General features: G+C 57.8%; 1 protein-coding gene across 1 annotated transcript in view; it reads right to left on the bottom strand.

Annotated features, from left to right (window-relative positions):
• PLXND1 (plexin D1) overlaps positions 1 to 22,068 on the bottom strand; it is a 56,477-nt gene extending 34,409 nt beyond the window's left edge. The window contains exons 1-5 of the mRNA XM_072720249.1: positions 20,632 to 22,068; positions 4,305 to 4,481; positions 1,574 to 1,705; positions 1,207 to 1,307; positions 981 to 1,110 (exon numbers count right to left, since the gene is read on the bottom strand). Coding sequence (XP_072576350.1) covers positions 981 to 1,110; positions 1,207 to 1,307; positions 1,574 to 1,705; positions 4,305 to 4,481; positions 20,632 to 21,912 — 1,821 coding nt within the window. The 5' untranslated portion in view covers positions 21,913 to 22,068. The remainder of the gene's footprint in view (positions 1 to 980; positions 1,111 to 1,206; positions 1,308 to 1,573; positions 1,706 to 4,304; positions 4,482 to 20,631) is intronic.
• Between the last annotated feature and the right edge of the window lie 326 nt (positions 22,069 to 22,394).

Below are 22,394 nucleotides of genomic sequence, written 5' to 3'. Positions count from 1 at the left end.
ACAAGCATGTCAGCCACACAAGGGCCGGGGCTTTGTCTGTCTTTTTCAATGCTGTGTCCCCAGAGTCTAGAACTACACTTAGCACATAGTAGGTACTCAAAAACACACCTGATAAATGAATAAGAGAATGAATGAATGAATGAATGAATGAATAAATGAAAAGACAAACCTATGCCCAGTCAGCCTGATGAGATAAAGCCTGTGAAGGACTCTGTGATACATAATAATGGGGAGAGGGGTGCAAAGGAGCACCCTTTGCAGGCCCCATCTGCCCCTTTAGAACCACCATCTCCCCTGGTTGAGAGATGAGGACACCCAGCCTTAGAGAAGTCACTGAGGGCTAGGCTGGGCGGGACCCAGGCCTGTCTGTCTCTCAGTCCCTGTCCTCATACCAGCTGCTATGGGTGGTGAGGGAGCTGTGGCAGCTCCAGGTCTTCCCTGGGCACAGGTGAAGCAGGAAGTCACATGCCCCCATATCGCAGATTAGTCTGTTTCTAAGAACAAGAAATAGCAGCCTGGCACTTGGTGGTCCCTCTGCCCCTCCCTGTACTGGGGCTGGGAAGAGGTGGGAGGTTGGAGACTCACTCTCCTTCTACCCTCCAACCCACTCCCTCCCTCCTGAGACTCTAGAGCCTGCCCACTTGTGTTCAAATCCCAGCTCCCCTAATCCCTCACTGTATGCCCATGAGTTAATCACTTTACCTCTCTATGCCTCAATTTCCTCATCTGTAAGATGGAGATGTTCAGAGCACCCACTTCACAGAGTTGAAGGAGGCCTAACACACGAACACCATGTGCATAGCAAGTGTTGGCACTTAGTAAATGCTCAGTAAAGCCCAGACATTCTCATGCTCTGCTTCCAGGTCCCTGGGGCACCATGGGCAGGAGTGTCTACCTCTCTGGGCTTGGGGTCAGGTGAAAGGTGGCTTCCCACCCTGTGTCGTCCCCCAAGCTGAGTGCCAGCTCTCCCCGTGACTCACTGAGTACTCCTGGTGCACGTCAATCTCTGCAGGCAGGACAGTCATGGTGGGGCAGCGGCTGGGGCCCTCACTTGCACTAGTCCAGAAATGCCGCTGGCTGGAGTTGGCACAGTCCTGCTGCAGGGTGCACCTGGAGTGGCAGGGCACAGGTCAGGGTCCAGGTAGGTTCCCCCCAAACCCAGCTGCAGCTGCCCTGGGGCCCAGCCTCCCCCGCCGGGGGCCTCACCGTGTCTCCAGGGCACACCAGCCACAGTAGGCATCGGCGGCACCCACGCAGTCCCCGCAGGTGGTGTGCACAGCACAGGCGGCGACTTTCACCCTGGCCATCTGGAGGCAGAGGTGAGGGCCCAGCTCAGAGAGGCTGGCGGCCCCTGTCTGGGGGAATCAGCGATGGCCAGGGCCCTGAGTGGCTGGGGAAACTGAGGCTTGATGCTCTAGCAGGGGCCATTTGGGGACACAGGGCTTCCCCGCAGACGTGATGCCTCCACTGGGAAGTGAAGGCTTGCAGACAAAGGGGACTGGAAAGGAAGGTGCTCCTGGTGGGAGAAAGAGTGGGAGAAAGCTCGCATGTCAAGCGGGGTCTCTGACCTTACCTGGTGGGATGTCATCAGATAAAGGTAACCAGGGTCTGCTGGGTCAAACTGCATGACGTGGTGCACAGGCTCCCCGTAGGCCACTGTCACTGCCCGCCTGCTCACCACCTGCATGCTCTCATTCAGGTTGATCTGTTGAGGGGAGCGGCCGTCAGTGTGATGGCGCATCAGGAGGGTGCCCATGGTGGGGCATATGCCCCTGCAGGTGGGGACCAGACTTAGGCTTGGGGTCTCAGCCTCATTGTCTTTCAGGCCTTCCAGGACTGGTGAGAAATCACGGACATGTACAGGAGAGTGGGGGCTCCGGCCTCTACACGTGTGCTTCTGCTGTGCCCCTACCAGGAACTCCCTCCCTGACTGGTCTTCTCCAACACCTCCCACCCTGTGAATACATACACACTTGACAGTTTGCAAAAGATTCTCTGAGAGGATGTCTGGCATCATGCCTAAGAGCAGGGACGTGGGTTTGAATTCTGGCTTTGACATTTACAAGCTGTACAAACATGAAGTTGTGACTCCCTTCCACCGCCAGAGCCTCAGCTTCCTGACCTAACCGGACTACTGATGACACCTGCCCCTCAGGACCATGGTGAGCACAATGGAGAAGATGCCTGCAAAGTGCTGATGGGGACACACTTCTCCTGCCTCTCCTCTTGTGCCCATTTCACAGATGAGGAGACTGAGGCTCAGAGAGGTGACAGACTTGGTGAGAGTCATAAAATGAAGACACTTCAGGGTTGTCACAAGGCAAGCCCAGGCCTGTCTGACCCCACAGTCCAAGGGTGGGTCTAGGGAGTGGAGGCCAAGGCCCTGGCAGAAGGAACACCAGGACTAGTTGAGGCCTAGAAGCTTCTCTGGCTCTGAGAGCCCCTCTGCATGTCCTTCTGAGAACAGACAACGCCCAACAGAGCTCCATCAGACTTTGTTCTTTTCTGGCTGGCCCCTCACACCTCCAACATGCTGCCTTGTTGGAGGCCCCACCAGGCCCCGAGCTGGGACCAGTGGCCTAGATGCCTCCCTGGGCTGGCTGCCAGAGGCCTCCTACTGCCTGACCTTCCTTTGTGGGCTCCAGACTTTTGGTAGCTCCCTCCTGCTTATTGAATAAACTTGTTCTAGCATTCAAGGCCCCGGCAACCAACCCCAACTTACTCTGCCAGGCTCATTTCCACTCAGGCATTCTGGCCTCTAGGCCTTCACCCACGCTGTACTCCCTGCTGGAATACTTCTCTTCCTCTCCCTTCAGCTAAGATCTGTCCTCCCGGAGCCCTCTCTAGAAGAGTTTCTCAAATGCCCTCCACACACCAAATTGAAATTATTCTCTTCCCAGGCTCCCACAGGCTCAATTCCAGCCTCTGAGACGTGACCCATCCAGGTGGCCTCTTGGTGGAATCTGCCCAGGCAGCCTGGGCAGTGTCCAACCTGCCCCTGCCGTCGCCCTCAGGCACCCAGCAGACTCTGAGCTTATCCCCACTCCTTCAAACATCTACTGAGCACCTACTGTGCTCCAGAGCCTGGGCTGGGTGCTGTGATCTAAGCCCCAGGCAGGGAGGGGCTGGTGGTGGGTAATGAGGTCTGGGTGGAGGGGTCATGTGGGCTCCTGGTCAGCATTCAACCCCAGCTCTCACTGTGTGACTTTGGGGCAGTCATTTCCCCTCTCAGAGGCTTAGTGTTCTCATTTGTGAAATGGGAATCCTGGTGCCACCTCCCTCACAGGGGGCAGTTGACTCTGACCAGTCATTTCCCCCATGACAGATGAGGAAACTGAGGCTCAGGGCGAGAAGGAACCACCCTCAGGCTACACAGCTGGGACCAGCAGTGCCAGGATCTGAACCTAAGTATCTAACTCCAGAGCATGAGTCCCACCATCTAAGGACCCTCACTGGGGCTTCAAATGGGGAGAAGGATGCTCCCTGTCCCGGGGTCCCGGGGCCAGGTGGCCAGGGCTCTGATCCCCAGCCCACCTCTGGCGCATGGCGTCTGCCTGGGCAGCTGAGGTAATGGAGTTATCAGATCTGAGTCAATTAGGCCAGGGCCTGGTACACACTGGAGCTGTGCCAGGCAGCTGACTTTCCTGACAGGGCAGGGACAGGAGGTGGCTGAGAGGAAGCTGGCCTAGCCCCTCACCTGGGCTGGGCCCAGGCCCTGGAAAATCCTTCCTACTGCATGGTGGTGAGATTCCTCTCACCTTTCCCAGCCGCAGGAATCATTACCTCCAGAAAGCAGTCGTCTTGGTTGGGGGGAGTTGGGGGTGGGGGGCTTCAGAGGGTGGCAGGCGGGGTGAGGAGGGAAACAGCAGTGAGAGCCCCCACTTGCCTTCCGCTATCAAACCCCAATAACAGTTTCAAGAGGCAGGGCTTACAACCCTTCACAGGTGCAGAAACTGAGGCCCAGAAAAAGAAAGTACATTGTCCAAGGTCAAGAGTCCAGACACTTGAACTCAGATCCCTCTGCTTCAAAGTCCTGGGTCCTACAGACCCAAGAGAAGGGCCCTCTCTCAGGCCTGACTTCCCTCCTCTCCCAGACAGGGCAGGTTTTGTTATGAGCAAAAGTAGGAGAAACAGATGTGAAAAATGCTTTGTAAACTGTAAGGTGCTAGGCAAACTGGAGAGAATGGAGGCTAATATTAGGCGTGTAGAGGCCATGTGTACAGCCTCCCCAGACTCAGCCTCCCCTCACCACCCCAACCCCCTCGGCCTCCCCAGCCCGGACCCCCCAGACCTCGCAGCCCTACCTTAAGGAGCCGCCCACTGACTGTGCCCAGGAAGACCACTGTGTAGTTGCTGACACTGGCCACGGCCACGGAGGAGAGGCCTGGGGCTCGGAACACGGGCGTGGCCTTCAGGGGCTGCAGGATAGACAGTGGGTGCTGCAGGTGGGCAGCCCCACAATCCAGTTGCTCTGGCTGCAGCTGGAAAAGAAGCAATACGTCAGACCGCTAGAACCTTCTTTGGCTCCCTGCCCACACTGTATATCAGGCCCCAGTATCAGAACTTTAAAGTCCTGCTACTGCTTCACATGCCCAGGTCTGGGCTGAGGCCCAAACGCTAGCAGGACCCTACCCTTGACCATAGACTGACCCCTGACCTCAGCGTTAGTCGCAGAGCTGCCCCAAGGAGATGACGTTTCGGGTAGGGAAGAAGCATACAGGAAAAGCCGTGTGATGGAGGCAAGAAGAGGTGGCAATGGGATGAGGTCAGGAGGTCAGTATGGTGAGGACAGGGTGAGGCCCCCACACCCTCCTGCATGCGGAGCTGCCCCTCCTGGCTGGTCACAGCCGGGCACAGCAGAGGAGCCCACACCAGACCACCTGAGGCCATTCTCTGCTTCAACTTACCTGCTGCTACCCAAGAGGTTCCCTCCAGCCTTGGCTGGGTCTCCTCCTCCCAGGTCCCCTGCTCTGACCCCAGCACCACCATGCAATGTCCAGCAGCTCACCAGACCCCAGACTGAGGCCTCCCCCAACCAAGGCCCTCCGTCTCTCCCACAAGCATACATCCCCCTCATTTGCCCACATTACAGACAGACAAACCAAGGCAAGGTGTGTCTATGCACATCCCTGCCATCCACATGGGCCCAGTGCCACCCTGAGTGGCCAGTCAGTCCTCCCACACATGGAGCTAATGACCCTAGTCTCCAATCATTCCCTGGACTTGTTCCCTGCCCTTCCCCGAGTCCTGTTGCTCCTTCCAAAGGTTCCTTCTGCAACTTGCACAAAAGTACAAACCAGGCCTCCAGGAAGCACCTTTGAGAAGATAATCACGCAAATCCACAAGGATGCAGACACAAGGACGGTTTAGAAGAGTAGATGGGGAAAGGACCTCAGCGTCCTGCAGGATTGAGCATGAAAATAACGGCACGTGGCCCAGGAGAGCCACCCCCAGCCCTGGGGCCACCACAACTCCGTGTGGATCATGACAGAAAGATCTCTGACTGAGAAAAGTCGCAGGATGTCAGAGGGCCGTTTTGGTAAAGCTGGCACATCCACAGTAATAGTCATGATGGTAAATGTAACAACAGGCTATGCTTGGAGCGCCTGGGTGGCTCAGTCAGATGAGCGTCTATCTTCGACTCAGGTCATGATCCCAGGTCCACGGATACAGCCCACACTGGGCTCCCTGCTCAGTGGGCTCCCCACACTGGGCTCCCAAGGCCTGACAGCAGTGGGGAGTCTGCTTCTCCCTCTCCCTCGGTGTGTTCTCTCTCTCTCTCGCTCTCTCTCAAACTGGTAAATAAATAAATAAAATCTTTACTGAGAACTGACATTGTACCAGGCATCAACTCCCTAAATCCTGGCAGTCCTATGAGGTTCCACGTCATAGACGAGGAAACTGAGGCTCACGGGGGGACAGGGCCTGCTCTAGATCACCAGTTGCAGTGTCATGTCTCTCTGGTTGAAACTGGCAGCATTCTTTAGCCCCACCCTGGGCCCCTGGACACTGGATGTGGGCAGCCAAGGCTCTGAGCCTCGGAAGGTCACCAGAATGTAGCATCAAAACTGGCAGCCTTAGTGTCGTTTTGTTTTGTTTTGTTTTTTAAGATTTTATTGATTTATTCATAAGACAGACAGAGAGAGAGAGGCAGAGACATAGGCAGAGGGAGAAGCAGGCTCCCCACGGGGAGCCTGATGCAGGACTCGATCCCAGGACCCCAGGATCATGACCTAAGCCAAAGGCAGACGCTCGACCACTGAGCCACCCAGGCGTCCCTGTTGGGTTTTTAAAAATTTCTCATTTATACTTTTTGCAAGCCTAAGTCACTGATGATGTGCCTGTATGGGGTTTGCTCAAAATCTCAGCTAGTTTTCAAAAACAATAAATACCAGGTCCTCCTGTCCTTGGGTGAATAAACACAGTTTCAGGCCCCACAAGCCTCTAGGTGAGGCCTGTATCCCAGGGTGTCCTGGGGGGCTGAGCCCTGAGCCCAGAGTGGGGTGGGGTTGGGGCTACCTCTGGGCCAAAACCCATGAGTGGGTAGTGTTCCACAGAGTGGCTGGGGGTGACCAGGCAAGTCGCCTCACTTCCCTGAGCCTCAGTTTATTGAACCAAGAAGTAGGTGCATCTCTAGCACCTCTGTCACAAGAATCGGGATGAGATCATTCATCAGGGAAGCGCCTGCAGTGTGCGCAGATGCTCCAGAAGTGTTAGCTGACACTACTGCCATCTCAGATGTGACTGTCACTAAAATGATTATTATAAAATGGAATTTGGGACAAATCCTGCCCCTCCTCTAAAGCTTTCCAGCTGGACAGAGCAGGAACCCCTCAAGGCAGCCTCTCACCCAGGAGGCTCTCCCAGCCCCTCTTTTCTGGGCCCCCTCAGATCTCAACATGTCCCCCTGAACACAGCTGCCAAGTGAGCCCTTTAAAAATGCAAAGAGGCCTCCCCTGCTTGAAATCCTCTGATGGTTTGCACAACACTTAGAATAAACACTGAATCCTAAATCCCCCCATCAGGGGCCCTGAGCCCTTCTAAACCCATCCCATACCCTCCTCACCCACGCTTCTCCGCTCATTTCTATTCCTCAAACAGTGGGCCCTACCTCAGGGCCTTTGCTCTTGCTGCTCCCTCTGCCTGGAGTGCCATTCCCTGGGCTGTCACATAATCGGCTCCTTCCTGTCCTGCAGCTTCAGACCTACTGTGCCGACTCCATCCTGTGTGTGTGTCCCCTCCGAGGTCGGGGACAGCTCCCCAGCTACCTCTCCCAGCCCCAGGCCCGCCCCTCAGCAATCCTGCAGCTGCAGCAAAGAAGTGAGGGGGGCTCTCAGCAAGCAGGCAGGAGAGTGGGCATTTGGGCCCAAGGCCTGCCAGGAGGGAAGAAGCTTTTCCTAGGGGTTACATAACTTTTCTTCACTGAATATGGATTACTTGCGTCATGAAATAATAAGCTGCTTTAAAATTAAAATTGTAAACCCTTGCCTGGGGGACACGATTTTCCTCCCTGAGCTCTGGGAGGGGTGAGGTGGGGAGGAGGTTGGAGAGGGATGGGGAGACCCGAGAGGCCCCAGATGACATCCTTTGGGGTTTTCCACCCTGGGCCCTGCAGTGGGGGACCCCAGCCAGCCAGAAAAAGTCAGACGGACAAGGCCCCGAGATGAGGGTGACCTGGGGGCCGGGGCGGCAGAGAGTATGAGGCAGGAGCAAGCCGGGGATCCATCTCTCGCCTGCCCGCCCTGATGTTCACAAGCCATTAATTCTGTACCGAAGGAATTTTCTAAAAAGCCTTTCCTCCAACTTTTTTTTTTCCTTATCCTAAAAATAAAATCTTAAAAAAAAAAAAAATGTTTAAAGGAGAAGTAACCCCTGTCAGCTGCTCTGAATGATCTGTGCTCTGAGGGGGAAGCTGACTCCCTGACTGCCAGGGGAAATCACAAGGCTGCCAACCAGCTCAAAAGTGGAAGCTGGGACACATGTCCACCGACCAGGCGGGAAACGCCTGCCTGTTGGGGGAGGGGGCTGCAGGCCCGGGAAAGGGGGAGAGCGCCCTTGGGGATGGGGTGGCTGTCCCCAGCGTGGCCTCTGCCAAACTTGGTCTCCAAAGGCAGTAAGAAGAACCTGTCTCCAGCTCCTGGCCATCCTCAGGATCAAGCTTGGCATTCAAGGCCTTTGTGATCTGGCTCCAACTACCCAGGCTTCAAGTCTCTTTTTTCCCTCTGTCCCACCCTCTGCTCTGACCACACCAATCTCTGTAATTCCTTGAATGTGGCCACATTTTCCCACCAGGGCTCCTGATCTTTCATAATGTCGCTCCCTTAGCAGCCAGTGCCCTTCCCACACCCCTGAGCCTTCATACTTCCCCTAGACCATCAGTCCCTGTTGTCTTGACCCATGCTAGTCCCTTTGCCAGACATGTCCCGGCAGTAAGTTTTTCACCAGCTTTCAAGATATGACTCAGAAAAAAAAAAATCTCCCCTCTTCTGTGACAGCACTGTGCTGGTTACCACTTTCATTTATCATGGTAGCATAAACATGAGCTTCTCCAGGGTGGAGACTGTGCTCTAGGGTGAGTGTTTACTAAAGAAAAGAGACTAATTTTGACTAAAGTGTGATTGACTGTATTCAGCTGCTTCTGTTCCACAGACTGAGAGCAAACAGTGCTGTGGCGGGTGCTGGAGAACTAGAGCAACATATAGGCCAACTGTATACCTACTCTGTGTGTGTGTGTGTGTGTGTGTGTGTGTGTGTGTGCGCGCGCACGGCAACATAGGAGAGTCAGGTACTCAGGCCAGGCAGCACCTGGCTGCTACTTTTGGTTTCTCTAAGAACCTCAGTATATCCCTCTCTGAAATGGGAAGAGCAATAGCTGGCTGCAGGTCTCAGCTTTTTTCTGAGTGGAGGACACACCCACCCTCTCCAGCTAGCTCCCTCCTGGGGCCAAAGCTCAGCTCTGCCCACTTTCCCATTAAAACTCTGACATATCGATTTCACTACCAACTGTAATTGTGTTGACTTTCTCTCCCCAGGAAGCCGGTTGGAGCAGGAGCTTCAAGAACCCAGTTTCTCAGGCCTCCACATCCTGCCTGCAAACCCCACCAAACCTCAGCCCCGCTGCAGATGGCACTCCAAGGAGGATGAGGCATCAGTGGAAGGCTGGGTGGCAGCCTGAGAGGCCCAGTGGTTCCATCCCAGGTACAGAAGACGCTGGCTGTTGGGGCTCTGTGCTCGGGCACTGAGGGCACTGTCACACCTCAAGTGTTCGTTATCAAACCAAGATCCCAGGAAAGCAGCTTCACTGTGAGTAGCTGGAAGCACACAATCACTTTTGGGTATTAAAAAGTATACCTGGGCCAGAACCAAACCAAGTCCCCTCCTTGTCACCCTTCACAGCTAAAGGGAGCATTTAAAACTATAAAGCACTAAATGCCAACTTGGGATCCTGGAAATGAAAAAGGATCGTGGAGTAAAGTCTGGAGTTCAGTTGAGAGTCAAGTACTAACGCTGGTTTTTTAGTTTTGACAAGTGTACCCCAGGAGTGTAAAACCTTACCGATGGGGAAAATGGGAAGGGTACACCGAAACTGCCTGTACTATCTTTGTGGTTTCCCTGTAAGTCAAAAATTATTCTAAAATAAAAGGTTTATTAAAAAAATAATAGGGGCACCTGGATGGCTCAGTGGTTGAGCATCTGCCTTTGGCTCAGGGTGTGATCCTGGGGTCTTGGGATCGAGTCCACATCGGGGTCCCCACAGGGAGCCTGCTTCTCCCTCCTCCTGTGTCTCTGTCTCTTTCTGTGTGTGTCTCATGAATAAATACAATCTTAAAAAAAAAGAGAGAGAGAGAAGCCCTGAGGTTAAAGGGGGAGCATTCTCAAGGTCACCTGCGTGCCACGGGTACTCAGGTGGGGATTTGAAGTCACACCTGTGACTCCAGACCCAAAACCCTCCCTCCCACCTTAAGCTGCCAGAAACTGCAGCTCATGCCCTGTGGCTCCACAGAGCGGACACCTCCACCGAAGATAAACTGAGTCATGGAACGAGCCACGGGCCTACCATGTGGCGGCCCAGGGAGGAAACAGGATGGACCTGGCTCTAAGGGCAACCGGCAATGGCCCCCACATCATGGAGGAAGCTGCCTGCTGCCTGGGAAGGAAATACCAGCACCTCCGGGTGGGTGATCAAGATCCTTACTTCCTGGAGGGGGAGGCAAGCAGGGAGAGAATGTGCAACTGGACCACAGAACAACAGCCAAGGGGCCTGGCTCTGAGCCAGAGGTGAAACCAAGGCACAGAGAGAGGTAGAGGCTTCCTCAGGACACACAGCACCATCACCCCTGGTTGCCTGAATCAGGTAGGGGAAAAGCCGAGAAGTAGCAATGGACATGGCAGCTTGAGTAGACCCTTCCAGAGTTTCAGAGAGGCCTGCCTCTGTTTCCCTGACCCCCCTCTCTGAAGGAGGCGGGTCACTCCGCCCCAGGGCACTGCATTCATCCAGGCAAGCTGAGCATCACCTGGAAGAGTTGTGCAAACCAACCAGCCAGACCATCCTGAGCATCATATGTGTGTCTCGCCTCTAGCCACAAACTGGCACCCCAGGCCCTGCCACCAAGCTGGACAAAGTCTGGAGGGAGAGTCCCCAGGCTGAGGTCAGAGGCCCAGCTGGACTGAAGACCTGCTGCATGTAGGCTCGGTGCAGAACTGCCTCATAGCCACACTCTTGTTATGTCCCCATTTTACAGACAGAGAAATCGAGCCTCCGACGTACCAAGTCTTGTGGCTCAACACTCACCATGGGATGCTGCTTCCCATCTGAGCCTCAGTCTCTGCCTCTGTAAAGTGGGAATAATAAAAGCACCCTCCACAGAGGGCTGCGGGGAAGGGCTCAGCTCCCAGCAGCCCTCTATCTGACCACGTTCCCCATCCGCTGTGCGGGTCACTCCCCAGGACAAGCCGCTGCACTGCAGCCACCCTCACCCACAACGGGTGCTGAGAGCTCGGGCCTGCCTGGGAACGGCTACCACAGCCGCTGACTCAAGCAGCCATTGTTTTGTTAGCTGGACGTGGCCCCCCCAGACACCCAGCTCCCCCTTCTTGAAGCTGTTTCTCATTCTGGCCCAGCCTGGCCCCATTTCCAGCCCTTCCCCCCTGGGGTCCCAGAGGAGCACAGTGTGGGATGGGCAGCCAGCGACTCTTCCCTGGCCGGGGAAGTCACTCCCTCTCTCCCCGGCCTGCTCTGATGGGGGCGGGGTGGCAGCGTCCTGCGGCTCCCGCCCCTTCTCTCCCTGGAACAGTTTCCGTCCCAGCCTCTTCCCCTAGAGGGGATGTGGGCCAGGAGAAGCTGAGAGCCGCAGCTGCTTCTCTCTCGGGCACATTTGGCCTTCCTCCTCCTGGGGCTAGGGAGCCCTGGAGATTAGAACTCACACCCTCCTCCCCAGCCCCAGGGTGCTGGCCTCCGTCCCAGAGTCATCATCCACCTGGTTGTGGGCACACCCGAGGGGACAGGGCTGGCGTGGAGGCCCCAGCAAACATCTCTGGGCTGGTCCCACGTGCCAGGGACATGGAGGTGCCACATGGGTCCCTCTCTCCAGCTGCCCACGTCCCAGTTCAGAGATCGCCCCCAAGTCAGGAAGGGATCGCTTGGAAATAAGAACAATCCAGTAGCATCAACAGCACAATAGTGAGCAGCTACAGTTGGCTCTGTGCCCTGCCTGTACAACCTCATCTAACCCTAGTAAGTTGGTGCTACTTTACAGCAAAGGAAACTGAGGTAGTGACTTGTCCAGGGTCACACAGCCAAAATGGCCAGACACGAGCCTCCAACCTAGGCAGGCTGGCTGCAAAGTCCTTGCCCTTAACCATAGTCCCTCCAGCCGATGCTCCGCTGGGCAGGGCCAATAGCCATGGGGGACCTGGCTGCCGGGAGCAGGGAAGGCCCTGGGTGGCAAGCTGGGGAAATTGAGGCCCACCAAGGAGACGGCCACTTCTGGAGGGCTCATTCACCTCAAAAAGGGATGTGGGGCGGGCCCTGAGAGGGGCATGGGGGCGGAGGTGACCGCAGAGCCCCATTTAGCTCCTTTCCCGGGCCTGGCCTCCACTTCAAGGCCTCTGCCCGCTGCCCCCCCATTATTTACCGATCAGAGCAGAAAGCACTACATGATTAACGCCCCGCTGGGGCCTCGCTGGGCCTCATAATGGAGCTTCGAGCTTCCTCCCTCCTCTAGCGTGTGATTTATCGTGTTTCAGGGTAAAGGATGGCGGCCTGGGAGGGGCCAGCCCCGCTGGCCTGGCGGATCTCGGATCCCGGTGGCATTGAGTGTCAGCGGGAGAGTGGGTGGTGCACGGGCCCATTCAGGCAGCCTGCTGGGTTCGGCTCTGGCCCAAACACAGGCTTTGAAAAGAAAACGGCCACACTCCGAGGGTAGCCAGGATCCAAATTCACGTGGCTGGTGCCAGGAGACTTTCCAGGCCTGTCCCCACGCGGCACCAGCTGGTTTCCATGGCAATCCCCACACCGTTGTCTGAGCTGGAGAGACCCACGGGAGTCACCTGGTCCAGCCACAGTGGGGACTCTGGGAGAGAGCCTCCTGCTCCTGCCAGCACCTAGCGGGCCTGACGAGGGGCCAGCAGCTATGAAGTCCCTTCTAGACCTGGATCAACTATGTCTCACTCTTCCCCAAAAGCCTTGCTGGCTCCCCGCAGCCCACAGGACAGCATCTAAATCCTTGGCCTGCACCCCAGACCCCACACACTCAGCTTCATCTCTGCCTGCTACCCAAGCCACGTTCCATCCACCACATCTCTGGGCCTTTGCCTCTGCCTAGAGTGCCCTCCCCAGCCCCATCTGCCCAAGTCCCACCCCAACATCCCCCTCCTCCAGGAAGCCTTCCTTGACTCCCTCAGAAGAGGCTGGGCACTGCACAGCCCTGGCTGCGGCATCTCCTCTGGCAGGATCTCCTCCCTGGCTGCCTGGGAGCTCCTGGAGGGTAGGGGCAGAGTCTGATTCATCCCTTTTTTGGGAGCCTCCTATACTGCCACATTCTAGAGAACCCTGCACCAGGAGCAAGGACAGGCAGGAAATGCTTCCTAGGCAGGCTGGGCTTTGGTGGGTGAAGGCAGAGACAGGTGCAGTCTTGGGGAACAGGAGCCCCATGCCTGGGACCATGCCAGGCCCCGGGGCGCACTGGGAAGCTCCCAGTCCTGCTCACAACACCCCCAGCAGGGCCAGAGCTCCCCTGGGTGTCTGTTTCCTCACCCCTTCCCACCGTGCCTCTGAGAGCCCCTTTGGGTCACACCCCTGCAGTGTCCCAATGTTTTGGGAAGAACCAAAGAGTAAACATGATGAACATGGGCTCTGTAGCCAGACACACGCTCCACCTTTTACCCTCTGTGTTGCCCCAGGCAAGTCACTTAACCTCTCTGGCCCTCAGTTTCCCCTTTCTGTAGGGATAAAACTCATCTCATTCCACTTCTGGGGAGATTAAAAGATAGACTACACATAGAGAACTTTGCAATCTGCCTAACACAAAATCAACTCCCAAGAGACAGCAGCATTAATAGTAATAACACAGATACTGATGGAAGCCCTTCTCCGACAGAGTGCTTCCCTGCCACTCCCACAGCCCGACGCAGATTGGAAAACTGAGGTCCAGAAAGGAGATGGGACCCCACATCACCCGGGGCGCAGGCCCTCATGCTCCTCTTCCACACACACCCTGACTGTTCTCCCTCCAGCAACCGGAGCTCAGAACTCACTCAGAACCGGAGCTCAGAACTCAGAACTCAGAACTGTTTCCTTAATCTCCATGAAAACCAGCAGCCGCGGGCCAGCAAATCTGACCCTTGCAGCGTGTTTCTGCAGGGGCTGATGCTGACTCACACAGCCTCTGCCAAACACCAGGCTGCTCCGTTCTTCCCTGTGCTGACCCCATTTTGCAGAAGGGAAGGAGGACCAGAGAAGGGAAGTGACTTGCCCGAGGCCATAGCTAGGAAGGTACAGAGCCAGGACTTGAATCCAGGGAATCGGTGCCAGGGCCCAGCATGCATGTACCCCCTGGTCCTGCCTGGGTGTGGCAGGTCCTAACTGTGGGTATTGCTAAGGCCAGGCCGATCCCCCATCCACTCTCTGAACAAACCCTGGATGGTGCCATATTGCCCCGGAGGGGAGGCAGCCTCCCAGCCCCAGTACCCGGCCAGCACTGGTCTAGTGTTGAAGGAGATCTGTCAAGTCATCATTCAAACTGACCACATCCGTCACTTGCACACTCAAAGGGCCAGGAAGCTCACTCCTTTCAGAGTCATCGGATCACACATATTTTTAGAAATGAATGCACCTAGTGGTTCCCGGCCTTCCCACTTCCTCAGAAGGCCTGTTCAGCCCCAGCCTTGACAGATGGCCTGCCCAGGCTCCCCCTACTCTGGAACTGAGTCACTGCCCCATCAGCTCCCAGTTTCCATCCGGGGCCTGCGTGGAGGTGCTATCTCAGAAGAGGGTTTTGTACAAAGGGCCCGGCCCAAGTCTCCATGGAACAGGGTTACTGCAGAACTCCCAGCTGAGAGCTCACAGAGAATGCTAGCCGTCATCCACCATGGATTCTGGGGCCAGAGAGCCAGTCTGCAGGTCCCCATTCCTGCTAATCAGCCATGTGACCCCAGGCCTCAGTTTCTCCATCTGTAAGCTGGGGATAACAGCACTTCCTGCCTCACGGTGGGGGGCTGTGATATCAGGCACACGGGTGCTCGTGAAGGGCCGCCGCAGTGACGCTGCTCAGAACCAGGAGCTCAGCCCCGGAGAGCTGACAGGGCACCCACCCTGCACACACCCCGCAGGCCTTCCAGGTACCTGGCACCTGCCCAGTCGATGGCAGTGAAAACATGCCCACTCTCCAGGTCAGCCTCTGCCTTCCTGCCCCCGAGCTCACTCAGCTGGGGCAGCCCCGGACACACCCTTGCCTTACCCCTCTGTCGTCTTGCCCACCCAAGTCACTTTTAGGACCTGGTGTGATTCCATCTCCTCTGAGGGCCTGAACTCCCTTCCTCTGAGCACTCCCTGCTCTGCTGGCTGTTTCACACATGCCGAGCACACTCTTCTCAGATGCAGTTTCTCCCTCCTGTTACTAATACCTCCAACTGCCATTTCCTGGGCACCGCATGTGAGATTCAATCTGCCCACATCCTCAGAGGAAGACACTGTCCCACTTTACAATGAGGAAGCAGAGGCCCAGAGGAGGGTACATGATTCGCCCTGGCCACACGGCATATAGGCAAGAGAATGGGACTCAACATCTCGTACCTGGGAGTCAGGACTGCGGACATTCCCAGGATGGGCCGGGATATTGGATTATTAGCCATCACCTGGCCCAAGGCCTGTCTATCTCTCTAGGCTAAACGGTCACCCTGGCCAACCCTACTGGAATCCCCTAAGTCCCACCAAGTGCCCGCTTGTACCCTTGGCCACAGGAAGCTCACTCCCAGCCCCCAGCGCAACTCCAAATGTAAAGCCCATTTTGGAAGCTCTGTCTCCCTCCACCTCCACCCAGGATTTCAGCCCCTAAATTGGTTCAGAAAACGCCTTCTTGACGATGAGCGCCCACCCACCGCATGCCAGTTTAAAACAGCCTGAGGGTTTTTTTTCCACCTTTACTATAAAAAGACACCTTGAAAATGCAGCATTGGCATTTCCCTGTTGGTTTTCCTTTTGACTTAAAAAAACAAATATCACGGTCACTCAACGGTTGAGAGGAAAGATTTGGGGAAGGGAGTTAGACTCAGCCTGCCCTCACCTTGCTGGGTAACCCTGTGCCTCAGTTTCCCCATCAATAGCGCATAGCAACTTGCCAACTTGCTTTCACCTCAAATCTAAATTGAGGAAAGGGATCCAAGCTATGTGCAATGGAGGATAATTTTCACACTCACTTTCTCATAATTGTGCCACCACCCCAACTATGCCAAAAACAACCAGGGACAAAGTCGGGGCCTTCCGAAGCCTGGCGGGGTGGACACGTTTCCCTGTTTCTGACCTCACACCTGGGCAGCTCCTCCCTTCTCTGGCAGATTCCTGGATAGAAGGTGGCAGCAGAGGCTAAGACTTCGTTGTCAGACAACGAAGTGGCAGACAGCAGAGGACAAAGTCGACCAGGTGAGGATCTGGAAAGTCTGAAATCACCCTGACTGAGGGGCTGGGCTTCCAGAGGACCACCCAAGCCACCTCGCTTGGAGGTCAGCTGTCCCTAGAGAACAGATGGAAGGGCAGGGTCCTATGTCCTGCACTGAGACCACCCGGTGCTAGAGAAGTCAGGTCAGGTGGCTCTGGGAGAGAAAGGGAATCCAGGCACCTGGAACTCCCCAACACCCCCAAACCAAATTCATCCTCCCCCAGAGGCACCACACCGTGTGCCCTATTCCGACAGCACCAACTTCCATCCCAATGCTAGACCCGACTGTTTAGCTTCCATCTCCACCCTGTCCATCTTCACCTCTGGATGTCCTGTCCTGAACCCACTGCTTCCCTCTATGCCCTTGGACCCCAGGCCCTTAGCATCCCCCAAGAACAAGGCCTGACCCACTGCCTCCACCACAGTGCCCAGCACCTACCATGGGGCCTGGCGCATAGTAGATGCTCAAGAAATATCTGCCAGTGAGTGAATGAATCTCTTGCCGGGAAGATAGCACCAGCCCTCCAACTACTCTCCCTGCCTCTTAACTGCCCTCTCACCAGCCACCTAGGCACTTTCTGAAATAATTCTATTAAAAATAATCATAGTGTAGTTGACCCTGGAACAATGCAAGTTTGAACTGTGTGGATCCACTTATATAGGAATTTTTTACAGGACAGCACTGTAAGTGTATTTTCCCTTTGTTCTGATTTTCTTCATAATGTTTTCTTTTTCCCAGCTGACTTTAAGAATACAGCATACAACACACATAACATAAGAAATATACATCAATCACTACTTACGTTACTGGTAAGGCTCCCAGTCAACGGGAGGCTCTTAGTAGTTATGTTTCGGGGAAGTCAGTTTCAGGTCAGTGCTGCTGGGCCACATCTCCCAGATATGTCCAAGGCCACAGAGTCTGGGCTTCTAGTGTAGCCTCGGGTGGGTGGGGGCACGGTTATTCCTGCTCTTCTCTGTGGCCAGGTCCCCAGTTACAGGCTCAGAATTTGGGTTCAGATGTTAAATGCAGATTTTTCACCATGCAGGGGGTCAATACCCCTAACCCCCGAATTGTTCAAGGGTCAGCTGTGATTGCAAACATGTGCGCCAGGCAGTCTACTAAGAACTTTACAGGTATTCTCTCCTTTAACCTCACAGCAGTCCTATAAGTTAAGTACCTTATTATCACTCCCATTCTACGGAAGAAGAAAGTGAAATGCTCACATCACTCCTCTGGCTAAGACCCTTCGTGGCTCCCATATCCCCAGGATACAGTCCCAAATCCACAATGAGGCCTCCCTGCAAGTGCAGGCCCTGCCCCACTCTCCCAGTCTCTCTCTCACATTCTCCCCATGCCCCCCACCACAGGGACCACCTTCAATTGCTCTGTTGGCCACTTTGCTGTCTCCTACCTCCAGGCCCTGGCACAGGCTGTTCCCTCGGCCAAGACCCTTTTGTCTTCTTGTGGCAGTTTTGTGTGGCTAACCCCAGCTCATCCAACTACCTCCACATTGACAGCACCTTCCCCAGAAGCTGTGATGTCCCCTCTTGGGGCTCCCTCTGTCCAGGGTCTCCTATTACCTGCTCGCGGCCCCCTGGTCTCTAAGGGCCTGGCCATGTGTCCATCCTCTGCTCACTTGCATCGGCCACAAGAAAAGAAACTGAGTCACCACTGGTCACCAGCACACAGCATCAGGCTGGAGCACACAGTAGGGGCTTAGGAAATGTCTACTGAGGCCTCCATCTGGGGCTAGAGGTGGGAAGTGGTGGGAGTATTCACTGCTGCAGAACAAGCCAAAAGAGGTCAGAGCTGTCCGGGGCCAACCAAGCCCAGACCCGTGCTAATAGGGCCCCTGGGGTAAAAACAGGAACAGCAGGCAGCTACCAGGTGCTTCCTGCATGCCAGGTACCACACACTCCACATTACCTCATTCATTTCGTCCTTAAAGCCATCCCTGGAGATTTGTTTTTATTGTCCCCATTCTACAGAGGAGAAAACTGAGGCTCAAAGAGGTTAAGTCACGTGCCAAGGTCACACAGCTGGGAAGTGACACAGTAGGATATGAATCCAGGGTACAAAGCCCAAATTCTGAGCCTGTAACTGGGGACCTGGCCACAGAGAAGAGCAGGAATAACCGTGCCCCAACCCACCCAAGGCTACACTAGAAGCCCAGACTCTGTGGCCTTGGACGTATCTGGGAGATGTGGCCGCACGGACCTGTGTCCACAACTGGGCATGGGGAAGGGGGGGAGGGGTGTGGAGGTCACAGGGAGAATGGCTGAGAAGGACCAGAAATCACCTTGAGCTAGGGAGAAGGCCCATGGCCACTCTGTCCCTGGGCCTGTGTCCCTGGAGAGGCCCTGCCCCTCTAAGGAGAAGAAAGCCCCAGCCCCCTTCAGCAGAGTGAGTCACTGCACCAGGCCAGGCTGGGGACCGTGGGAACCAGGCCGGTTCCTGCCAGAGGGGGAGGGGGATACTGCAGTGGCCGCCTGAGGAATCCCATGGATCAACCCACAGCAAGGGCCTGGATGGACACACAGGCTCTAGAAAGGCCAAAGGAAGGCCCAGCAGCTGGCCTGACCTCAGCCTTGACCACCACAGTAGGGTCTTCCCTCCATAGAACAGGGATCAACTCCCCCCACCCACTCACCTCCTCTGGCCCTGAGAGCTTGTACCCACGAACACACCCCTCTGGGGGATGTGGCTCTGAGGGGCGGAATGGTAGATGTCCCAATCACAGCGTTGGGCAGCCAGCCCCAACCTGGCCAGCCCCTGTGGGTGGCAATCTGCCCCGCTCACCCACCGTGACCTTTATTTTCAGGGCGGCCAGCCAGCTGATGGTGGGCAGCCGTGGGAGCCCGAAAGCAGGAGAAGGAATCTGTGTTTTCTCAAAGCCCCAGTGTTGGGCACACCCACAAGGGAATAATTAGTCTCATGAGATTCTTGCCACAGCCTGAAGACCACGCAGAGGGATGGGGCGGAGCCATGGGGGGCCTTTTGCTGAGGGCCTCAGCATTTTGCTGAGGGAGAAACTGAGGCTTCCTAGGGGAATGGCAAAGCCTGGGGTTGAAATGGACTCCCCAGATTGCACAAGGATGCACAGTGTAGAAAAGGCACAGGGTTCCACGTCTCAGGGCCCCCTGAAGAAGTGACCCCTTGCTAGTGGGCTTTCTTGAGGGGACCTGCACAAAATTCCCTTCTATACTTGTGCCATGTCCCCCGCAAGGTCAACACACACAGTGATCCCCCAGCCTGGTGCCCTCACCTCTGTCCAAGCCAGTTCTAGCAGCCTGGGCCCCATTCCCACCCAGCTGCTTTGCTAGTGGCACCTGGCCCCTCCCCACTCCCTCCTGAGCCCCTGGCCCTCTCCTACCCCCTGAACACCCCAGTGCTGCACAGTCCTATTCACCTCCCTCTACTCTCCTGTCCCTACACCAGCCACCTGAGACTCCTCCAACACAGTTGCACATACACACACACACACACACACGCACTCTGAACGAAGTGTCCACAAGACAGCAAAGGATCAGGGGTATTAAGAACCCAGATGGGGCCATAACGGCCTGGATTCGAACCCTGCCTCTGCTGGTTCCCAGCTGTGTGATCTTGAGCAAGTTGTTTAACCTCTCTGTTCCTCAGTTTCCTCATCTGTAAACTGGAGATGAGAGTAGAGCCTACCTCAGAGGGTTGCTGTGAGGACCAAGACAGTTGATGCACTCAGTAGGCATTTCACAAGTGTCGTTGGTTGGCCCACAGCCCCCATGCCCGGCACCTGCTAAGGGCTCAGTATACAGACGTTGAATGAGCGAATAAAAGTTGGCCTCAGAACACAGCTGCTTGCCAACCAGCGGCCTCCCCAGAGTACCTACCGGTTCCTGACACCTGTGTTCCCTGCCACACCCATTCCACTGCACACCCAGGCCCACCTTGCTGCCCCAGTGTGCGACACTTTTACCTGCCCTCACTCCTGCACGACCAGGGTCTGGCACACACATCCCTGTCACTCCCTCCTTGCTGCCCGTCACACATTCTGCAGAGCCCTGGCGCACACCTGCATGCCTCCCTGCACACCTGCCGAGCCCAAGCGCACATCTGCCGACTCCCAGGGCGGCTCTGATAGGCTCACACGGCCACACCTTTGGTTAGACGTGCGCTTGCTTGCTCTGCACTCAGTACACACCTAGGACCACCACGTGCACACCTGGGCTACATATGCACCTTTGGGTCTCTCCAGCGCAGATCTGCAGCCTCGACGCCTCCCGCACACCTGGTTCCGCTCGCCCGCAAGCCAGGCGCTCTCTAGAAGGCCCGCAGGCGCGCACCCGTAGCGCCCCCACCCTGGCTGACGCCTAGGTCCCGGGAAGTGCACCTGGGGCCCGGAGCACGCACAGCTGGGCCCCCCCCCCCGCCCCCGTGTCCCGCCCGGGACCGCACGCCGCCCCTCCCGCCCCCCGCGGGTCGGCCCCGGCGGCGTACCTGGATGTTGCGCTTGCGCTCGCAGGCCGGCCCGGTGCCCTGCACCACGCTGTCCAGCACGGCCACCACGTCCGGCGCCGGCTCCACGAAGCAGGCGTTGCGCGCGGCGCGGATGGCGGCTTGCACGTCGGCGAAGCGGAAGGCGCACAGCGCGGCCGGGGTGGCGCGGGCGGCGGGCGAGCCCTGCGGCCGCTCGAAGACGGCGAAGAGCAGCTCGCGCGCGGGGAAGACGGACACCAGGCGGCTGTAGAGGTCGCCGCGGCCCGCGCCGCCCGCGCACTGCAAGCCCAGCTGGATGTAGGACTCGGTGAGCTTCTTGGCGTCGCCGCCCGCGCCGCGGGGCAGGCAGATGCGCGCCAGCAGGCTCCGCGCCTGGCTCTCCTTGTCGCCCGCGCGCGCCTCGCTGTTGAGCGCCAGGTACGCGTAGGACGGGGCGCCCCGCGGCGGGTCGGGCGGGTGCAGGAAGGCGCGCACGAAGCCCAGCTTGTGCTGCTCCTTGGCGCCCTGCTTGATCTTGAGGATGTTGTCGTCGGAGGGGTTGAGGTCGAAGGTGAAGAGCTTGGCCAGGTCGCCGCGCGCGTCCAGCGAGCGGATGGCGATCTCGGGCGTGTTCTCGAAGCGGTGGTCCTCCAGGCTGCGGTTGCGCGGGAAGAAGGCGCTGCCGTAGCCGGTGTACGTGGCGCCCACGAGCAGGCGGCTGCCCCCGGCGCCGGCGGCCGGCGGCAGCACGAGCCCCACGGTGGACGCGTTCGGGTGGTTGGCCGCCACGTTGAGCATGCTGGGGAACACGGCGACGGGCGCGGCGGGCGGCGCGGCGGGCGGGAAGCGCACGGCCACGGCCGAGATGTTGCCCCGGCGCCGCAGCTGGCAGAAGCCCTGGTAGATGGAGCCGCAGGCCACCACCAGCCCCTGGCCCGGGTCCAGCTGCAGGATCTTGTTGTAGTTGTCGGTGAGGCGCCGCGGGTGCTCGCACGAGGCCTGGGGCAGCTGCGGGGCGTGACACAGCGGGCTGTCGGCCACCGGGCCCACGGCCGCCTCGGCCTCCAGGCTCAGGTTGGCGCCCGACAGCTGGTACAGGCGGTTGACGGCCGCCAGGTACACGGTCCCCGCCGCGCCGTCCAGGGCGAAGTTGTTGGTGGGCGTGGGCGAGGGGAAGCGGCGCTGGACCTCCAGGGCGCCGGCCCGCGCCGCCCCCAGCAGCAGCAGCAGCGGCGGCAGCAGCGGGCACGGCCGGGGGGCCCGGGCGCTACGGGGTGCGCCGCCCGCGGCGCGACGAGCCATCCGGGCGAGCGCGGGCTGCGCGGCGCGGCGAGTGCATGGGGCGCGGCGCGGCCGGGAGCCGGAGCCCGGAGGCGGCGGGAGGCGGCGGGAGGCGGGGGGCGGGCCCGGGCCGCGAGGCGCTTCCTGCCCGCGCCAGCGGCCCCCGGCCCCGGCGCCCCGGCCCCGGCTCAGCCGCGCGGCGCAGCCCGGGGGCGGGGCGGGGGCGGCTCCGCGGCGGACACGCCCTCGCCCCCGCCCCCGCCCCCGCCCCCGTCCCGCCGCGCCCCGCCCGGCCGCGCCCCGCCCCCGCCCCCCGCGCCCCCGCCGCCCGCGCCCCCGCCGCCCGCGCCCCCGCCCCCGCCCCCGCGGGCCCCGCCCGGCCGTAGACGGGGAGGCCGCCCCGCGCGCCCCAGGCCCTCCCGCGCGGCGCCCGCTGCCCGGGGCTCCCTGCCCGGCGCTGCCTCCGCTTCCGTCGCTCGTTCCTCCCCTCGGCCGCTCGGCCT

Source organism: Vulpes vulpes, chromosome 9 (assembly GCF_048418805.1).
Source record: "Vulpes vulpes isolate BD-2025 chromosome 9, VulVul3, whole genome shotgun sequence".
NCBI lineage: Eukaryota > Metazoa > Chordata > Mammalia > Carnivora > Canidae > Vulpes > Vulpes vulpes.
The sequence above is the reverse complement of the archived record's forward strand: the minus strand, read 5'-3'. Positions and strand labels throughout refer to the sequence as shown.